The 8,431-nt window shown below is 39.3% G+C and overlaps 1 protein-coding gene across 1 annotated transcript; it reads right to left on the bottom strand.

Annotated features, from left to right (window-relative positions):
• Positions 1-575: 575 nt before the first annotated feature.
• NCOA4 (nuclear receptor coactivator 4) lies at positions 576-8,054 on the bottom strand. The gene is made up of 9 exons (XM_006874614.1): positions 7,914-8,054; positions 5,577-5,717; positions 5,294-5,382; positions 4,917-5,025; positions 4,137-4,226; positions 3,528-3,671; positions 1,432-2,439; positions 872-1,012; positions 576-581 (listed from the first exon to the last, which is right to left on the bottom strand). Exons 1-9 carry the CDS (start codon positions 8,052-8,054, stop codon positions 576-578), a joined length of 1,869 nt encoding a protein of 622 aa, XP_006874676.1.
• Between the last annotated feature and the right edge of the window lie 377 nt (positions 8,055-8,431).

The raw sequence follows: 8,431 nt of genomic DNA, 5'->3' as shown, positions 1-8,431 counted from the left end.
TGAGCTTCTTTCAAAACAGTAACAGAATTTGTAAGCTAATTATGCTTTATAATTAATATCCAAAATTTCCAAGATTATTATTAGACATTTTGGTAGGGAGGAAAAAGACAAGGTAAATTAATGTATGAAATATACATAATATTAATGAGACAAAATAATTACTTCATACAACTAATGAAAAGAAGCAAGGGAATTAATTATCCAAGTAGGGCAATCAAAAGCCTAAGAAACTTTCTACCTTTGTAATATAATCAACACACTGTGATTACAGAAAACTCATTTTGGAAACTAGTGCTTTAATGTACCTCTATAATCTAAGGAGCCATGGAAGCTTGTGAAAAAGACCTATCCACCATGTTTATAATGAGGTGTGAAATTCAGTAATACTTCTTTAAGAAGGAACAGAGCATCCTCAACATCAATTTAACAAACAGACATGTTTTTCTTCACTAGTTCAAAGTTAGGCAGGAAAGAAAGGAACAGATCCAGAAACACAATTTGGCAAGGTGTGGTTGTTCATCTCATGGGTATGCGATAATCTGAAGAGGAGAAGCTGCTTGATTCGTATATTCCCTTCACATCTGCAAAGAGAAGCCCACAGATAAGTCAACTCATTGTAAGATACAAGCAAGTCTATCCTATCTTGTATATTTGATCTGAAAATTGCCTTGAGCTAGCTACATCATCTTGAAAGAGGTAATTTTTTAGTGATTTTTCATAAAGCAAAATTGAAATTTTTATGATCTCCCTCTCCTACCATCACTTGCCTAATATACAGAAACAGGATTCAGTGAGAAAAGTATGATTTCATATGTAAGACAAAATATTAATTTGTAAGCAGCATTAAATCATACTGATAGCCTATACCCACCTGTAGAGGAGTTCGATACAACCACTTCTCTTTATCAGCTTTAAGCTGCATACAGGCAAAGAGATCACAAACTGCTGGAAGGCCATAGCAATCTGGGGGAAAGTTATGTTCCTCCTTTAGGGGTGATTTAAGCAATACTTCCTGCAAGTAGACAAAAAGGTTGGGTTACTATATGGTACGTGGGAGGCATGAGACCATCTTAATACATCTTCCACATAGTGTCTATAGGGAATAATTTAAATAATGTCCACTCCAATAACAGCAAAAGTTATTATTTCTTCTACCCCAAGTTTTTCCCATAAATAATAGTAAAATATACTGGGGTTTGTTTGGTTTTTCCTTGTAGGTTGGGAAGTAAAGGACCTGGAAAATATACCATAATTTCAGTCTAAATAACCATAAACTTAACTACACTGGTAAATGTTTGTCTGCACTCCATTCTGTTGCTATTTTGACACCAAAATTCTTAGCCAACCTAGCATTTAAAGGTCTGCAATTAAAGAGTGTAAGAATTTATTAAAAAGTATTTCTAGCATAACTATTTTGGTATTTGTGCTCACCTGGGCCTTCTTTCGAAGTAGCCATTTGTCTTCTCCAGAGGGTACCTGGCTGAGATTTCGTGTGTTCACTGGCAAGACCCAGTCAGCTGGATTAAAGGGACACCGGGAAGTGGCCATCAGACTCACAAGCTTTTGTTTGCCAGCTGTGTCCTCGGTACTAAGCACTTCCTTGGGACTTCCTTCTTGGCATGATGGTCTCATGAGCCACCCTGACAAGGGACTGTTCCTTATGACTTGAAAGGAATCAGCAATTCTAGAAGGAGCCATGACCTTTGGTGCCTTAACTTGTTCTGTTGCCTCTGTTCTGGAAGGACAGAGCCACATATTTCGGGAATCTTTAAGCTTTTCAAGCTCAGATTTTGGATCCACAGGCATCCCATTTTTATCTTTTCCTTCTTTCTTCAGGAGCCATGTACACAGCGCTTCCTTCTCACAATTTTCGTCACACACACATTCAGAAAAGCTTGTGCAGGGCTCATTGGCTCTGCATATCTCTTCTACTTTATATGGTTCTTGGTGGTTCTGGACAAGCCAATCCATGGTAACCATGTTGGGGGTGGACAACGGTTTCTTAACTTCTAAGTGGTCATTTAGGCACTTCAGATTGCCCAGGTTTTCAATTTCCACACCTTTGGGCTGGTTGCCCTGACAATTGGTACAAGAGTCAGGCTTGACAAGCCAATCACTAACATTGTAGGGCTCCTGGAAAACCTGGAACAAGAGCTGAAACTTTTCACTAGTTTCACAGCTGCCATTTTCAGACTTCTCCAGCTTATGGGGCACCTGGGGAGTCAGCAACCAATCAGAAAGGTCCACCTCATCTTGTTCAAGAAACTCTACATCTCTAACTTTTTCACCTTCGGAGAATGAGTTGGCAGAAGGACTGTTGCGCTTTTGGTGACTTGATTTTTCAGAAACTTCTTGCTGCTGACTCTTGAGAAGCCAGTTTTCCAAGCCCTTCAGGTTGCCCAAGACATTACTGAAGAAATTGTAGGCTCTGGGAGAGGTCTATATAAGAAGTACACAGTATTTATTAGTTTCCCAGAACCATTATGACTGCTTTGGGGATTCAAAATAGATCAAGAGTTTTGTTTTCATATTTACTATATTTTTTGATGTTTCTAAATTTAAGCATACCAAAAAACTGACTAGTATCTCCCTTACGATAATCCTTTACAAATAAAGAAGTTACATTCATCTAAGGCTAATGAACATAAAAACACTTAACTAATGGGTAATTACAAAAACTCAAAGGAAAAAAAACTTGCAAATGATATTACAGTTCAGGAAAACAAGCATTTTCAATAATTGTAAAAACAAAGTGATACCAGCTTATTGGAAAACAGTATATATCAAAAGTCTTAAAAGGAAGGGTATGTCGAATTATAATTTGAATAATGTAATTTCTGTGAGTTTATTGCTAAGAAACTAATAAAAAATATACACAATTAGCTACTGAGTGTTAAGGAATTTTTGTTTATATCCAGAAATAATTGAAATGAAGTAGTAGCCAATCAAAATTACTACTGAAAACTAAATGGCAGAGAAATATTCATGATACTTCTGAAAAAAACCTGCTTATATAGGCAAGCTTTCCGAACAATTATATATATATACATGCATGGAGTCATGGAATGGTGTTGCAAGTTAATTTGCTGGACTACAACGATGTTTTCAATCCCAAGATCAGTGGTTTAAGCTTACCAACAACTCCTTGGAAATGCTAGAGTCGGAACTGACTCGACAGCACTTAACAACATATATGCATAGAAAAATTAATCTTATAGACAAAATGTTGTCTCTGCATGATAATTGTTTTGTGTTTCTTTAATCGTTCATAATTTTCTAAGCTTTTATAGTGCAGAAGTGATCATTACTATATTGTTAAGTTCCATGGAATCAATTCTGATGTATAGGGTTTCCAAGAAATGACTAGTGGGTTTGAACTGCCAGCCTTCTCCTACAATGCCACACCAGGACTCCATCATTACTATGGTAAACAATTATTAACTGCTTACAGACTAAGATCTAAAAACTCAACAAAGACATATACTAATAGTTATTAGTAACTAACCACAATTACCTCAGAAACATACCTGACTATTCTCCAAGGGCTGCTTTTGGGAGAGCCAATCCTGGGGATTGGCGCTGGGCATGTACACTGCCTGACGACCACTGGCAGGTTTGCTTCCAAGGAGCCACTCGCTGAGAGGGACAGCTGTGGTGCTGGCTGATGACATCTATAATGAAGTCATACTTAATTGCTTAATAGGGCAACGTCAATTGCAATGGAAAGTTCACCAGGGAAGCAGGGGACCTAGTTCTCTAACCTCGGCTTGACATGAACCAGAAATAAATCTCAATTTTCACAATTATAAAAGGAGTGGAGCTAATCGCTAGGATTCTTCTCAACTCTAAAGAACTAGGATTCTATGTTGACAACATCTTAAGAAGTTACATCATCTTGGTATTATAAAGAGAAGGATCCCCAAGAGAAAACCAACACCAACTAATGATTATTTCCTCTGAACCTATTGGGAGCAATTATATTGTCTCAATCTACATCTATAAGACCTCTGAATTTCTATCTGACATTTAAGACTATCTATTAACTCCATAAACTTAACTCATTACCATTGACGACTTTATATATATATGCTAGCAAAAAGAAATATAATGACTCAGTTATCAGACACCCATTATACCTGCTCTGGCACTGGGATATAACCTCTCTTCTCCAAGAAGGGTCCACTACTTGATGGGTTAGCATGAGCCAACAGGTGCTCAGGAATTTGCTACAAAATAAAGGCAGATTAATCATGTTTAGGCTAGGCTTTCATACCAAAGAGTAAGATTTTTATTCCTAACTTTAAAAAGCATTAAGCTGAGCATCACAATTTCACTAGAATATTCTTCAAACCAAATCCAGTGATCTATGAAGTGGTTATCAGATTTCAGAATTCTGTATCCCCTTGTAAGTGTTTGTTGTTGTGAAGTGCTGTGTTGGGTTTCTGAGGAGCAGTTGGTGAGCTTGAACCATCACCTTGTTGTACAAACTGACTGAAGTCTAGCACATTAACTCACAGCACTACACCAGGACTCCACCTATAAGGAACTATCATCATATAAAAAATCTCCACCAGAATGAATGGTAGAACATTACTACTTTAAAATCATTTTGAGTTAATGTCAAAAGTATTTAAAGAGCTAGATGTAAGATGAACGCCAGAGAATTATCACTGAGTCTATAAACTACCAAACTAACGCTCTAACTATAGATTTAATCAGAGCATGAAAGTAGTCCTAGTGGGGTGCTGTAGGATACGCAGTGTCAGTCTGAACTAGAAGGCTGGCGGTTCAAATTCACCAGCTGCTCCTTGGAAGGTCACTATGAGTCGGAATTGACTCAACAGCACTTAACAACAATCTGTGAGGCAACAGACTAACAAATACTTTATGATCCATCTGAGATCAACATTACTCACCATGGTCTTGAGGGACCCAAATGTGGTGATGGTCTGACGCAACGCAGTAGTGTCTGCTTCAAAGAGCAGGACAGTTGAGTCTTCTGGTTTGAGAGTCAAACTGCCCAGTCTAAGAAAAACAAAACTTGGTTATTTTTTAGGAATATCAGTTTCAACTTCATCCAAAATAACAGTCTATTTGTTTTTAAATACACTTTTCTAAAAAAAATTACGACTTACTGTATCAGTAGGTATTTATATTAGATACATAAATATATTAAGCAATAATCTTATCACAGTAAAAGAATTCAAATTAAATCAACACGGTTAATAAGTTCAAAGATGATTTTTGTGTTTTTTCATATACCAAAATTAAAACAAGCAAAAAGTGTCTGTACCTCTCCAGGCACACAGAGACTTGATTGGCTAGATCTTTGTTTGGGGAGCATTCCAGTTGATGAATAAGACAATTGAACTGGCCCAGTAACTACCAAAAAAAAAAAAAGAAGAAACATCAAGCCACAAAGATTTTTTAAAGCACCAGGTGTATCCAAATTAACAAAGAGCATGAGATGAGATTAAACTTTGATCCGATCTATATCAACACTTCCTTACAGAAAAGCCATTCTCTAGAAACTGGAAATCACATTCAAACCAACTACCGTCAGGCAGCGCCCTTACCCAGTAGAGCTGCTGGGCCTGTTGCTGCAGCGTCTCCTCTTTCAGTTGATAGATGAGGTCCACCTGTTCATACAGCCACACCTCACGGCTTCGAAGGCATTCCAGGTGACGGCTTATGCAGCTATGAATCTGAGCTTTCACCTACGGAACAGAGATGTTAGCTGAACTAGTGTTTTCCATGGAATGGTGAGGTTCTTAAGCTTTCAGGCGTCACAAATCCTGACAATCGAAGGACATCTATGGAGCATCTCAGAAAAATGCAAACACTAAAATTTTGCCTATAATTTCATTTTAGTGTCTATCCACGGTCTTACCAGAGCCCCAAGGACCCCAACTTAAGAATCCCAGATATAGAGGCATACCTAACAAAGTTCTCCATTAACACCCCACCTCCTAAGAGGATCCAGTTAATTTTGGGTATCCCATAGTAGCCACCACCTCAAGTAGTTTGTCAGTATGTTGCTGTGATGCTTCCTGGAAGCTAAGCCATGGGAATTTTAAATACCAGCAGGGACACAATGGTGGAGAGGTTTCAGCAGAGCCTCCAGACTAAGACAAGGGAGGAATGGCAAACCACTTCTGAATGACTAGCAACGGAAAGCCTTCTGAACAGCAGGAGAACATTGTCAGATACAAGGAGGAGCTGGAAGGTGAGCTCCTCAGGTTTGAAGGCATTCAATATACAATGGGATTTTCTGCCTCCTCAAAGCTGCTGGTAAGTGCCATCAAGTTGATCCCAACTCACAGCAACCCTGTATAGGGTTTCCAAGGAGTGGCTGGTGCGTTTGAACTGCCAGCCTTGTAGTTAGCAATCCAGTGTTTATCCTACAGCGTCACACCAGGACTCCTCAAAGTAAAGTTTAAGGAACCATGTGGATGGAGCAGTACTTTTCAGGACCTTCATTTGCAGATGGGGCACAAATCAAAACGAGAAGAGCTGCAAACATCAAATAATGAGAACATGGAACGAACAACGTATGAATCTAGGAAAACGGGAAGTTGGAAAGTAGAGAGTGAAAAAGAGGAAGATGCCCAATGGAATGGCCTGCATGGTAGCAGCAACAACAAACTCATCCATTTTGAGGATGGCACAGGATCAGGCAGTGTTTTATTCTGCTGTTCACAGGACCACTGTAAGTTAGAACTGACTCAATGGCACCTAACAAAAACAACAACAAAGTAAGACACAATGTAAGAATGTGTGGAGATACTGATCTTACTCCATTTCCCATGTAATTTTAAAACCTATGATGTCTGGAATTCATCAGTGGAGTAACACCGTTGTATTTTAAAGTTAACACTTGACAGATAAATAACAACTGTGTCTTTTCCTACTCCACAGAATCAGCCATCTACTGAGCATCCATAAAAGAGTTGAGACGCGCCACCACATCACGTCATGGCACATGACAACGGCAGTTTAGGCGATTCAATTATGAGACTGAACATAAACAATGCCAAGACAACAAAGAAAAACTATAGCTGCTACAAAGTAACTATGAGACTCCATGGAAATGATTTTCAAACACATTTTTTTTTTCAGACTAAAAGCTGTGTTTCAAAATGTTAAAATTCAGGCTACATGTTTTTATTGATGATGTTGTTAAAGTACCCTCAAGTCGCTTTCGACTCATAGCAACCCTGAATAGGGTTTCCGAGGAGGAGCTAGTGGGTATGAACTGCCGAGCCTGTGGTATGCAGTCCAGTGTTGATCCTACAGCACCCCACCATGAATCCTTATTGATGTAAGTTGTCATCGAGTAGGATCTGACTCATGGCATCCCCACGTGTACAGAGTACAATTGCTGCACAGGGTGTTCAAGGCTATGATCTCTCAGAAGCCCATCAGGCCTATCTTCCAGTACACCTCAAGGTGGGTTCAAACTGACAATCTTTCAGCTAATAGTCAAGGCTTTAGCCATGGAACTCTAACCAGGAACTCCCACCAAAACGTTACTAAGGATGATGGAACTAACAGATTGCATTCTGACTTACTCTTACAAATTAAGTCAGTACGAGAACCATGACACTAAAATTCCAACATAAACAATGAGAAGATGGCAGGGGACGTGCGATCCTTTAGGTATCGAAAGGACAGAGCTGACCAGTACACTGCTCACTGGTTTAGCTAGTCTGTTACTGATGGCAGTGCTCTAGAGTGGTACAGAGTTTTCCAGACTCTTCTAACATCTGCTTTACTTCTCTTTGGTATCCAAGGCAGCTGACTAGGAAGGGATGAGGGAGATTTGGTTGGCAGTCAAAACTCACATGCTTAGCCAGGCTCTAATCAGCCCTGTGATAAAACCAAACAAAGGAAGGAAAAAGCACATATCACACCTCTCGGAGATTATCTTTAATTTGCTGTTCAGCCCGAAGAACTCCACCAATAGCAAGCTCCAAGTCCCTTCGTGCATCACAACACCTCAAAAGGGGTTCTCGGTTACTGGGGAAGCCACTCTGATCCTGTGAAATGCTCATTGTGCCTTTAAAAGAGAGAAGGAAAAAAAAAAAAATTAACAATCCAACCAATCCAAATAAAATTTATCATTGCAATCAAAAGTCACCTTTCAAACATTCGTTAACTGCTGTAAAGTGGGTTCTAAATCATAGTGACCCTGCATAGGGTTTCCAAGGAGTGGCTGGTGAGTTTGAACTGCCAACCTTGTGGTTCAAACTGCCCTTGAGGTCCGGTATTTATCCTATAACACCACACCAGGACTCCCAGTATACTCTTAATCTATAGGTGTGGTGCTATAGGATCAGCACTGGACTGCAAACCACAAGGTTGGCAGTTCAAACCCACCAGCTGATCTTTGGAAACCCTACGTGGGGTTGCTATGAGTTGGAACTGACTT

This window comes from Chrysochloris asiatica, unplaced genomic scaffold (assembly GCF_000296735.1).
Source record: "Chrysochloris asiatica unplaced genomic scaffold, ChrAsi1.0 scaffold00289, whole genome shotgun sequence".
NCBI lineage: Eukaryota > Metazoa > Chordata > Mammalia > Afrosoricida > Chrysochloridae > Chrysochloris > Chrysochloris asiatica.
The sequence above is the reverse complement of the archived record's forward strand: the minus strand, read 5'-3'. Positions and strand labels throughout refer to the sequence as shown.

Coding starts and splice junctions, on each gene's coding strand:
- NCOA4 (XM_006874614.1), bottom strand. CDS start 8,054: ATGAGCATTTCACAGGATCAGAGTGGCTTCCCCAGTAACCGAGAACCC. Junction 5,026..5,293: donor GTCTCTGTGTGCCTGGAGAG/GTACAGACACTT, acceptor TGTTTTTCTTAG/ACTGGGCAGTTTGACTCTCA. Junction 3,672..4,136: donor ATATCCCAGTGCCAGAGCAG/GTATAATGGGTG, acceptor ACTTCATTATAG/ATGTCATCAGCCAGCACCAC.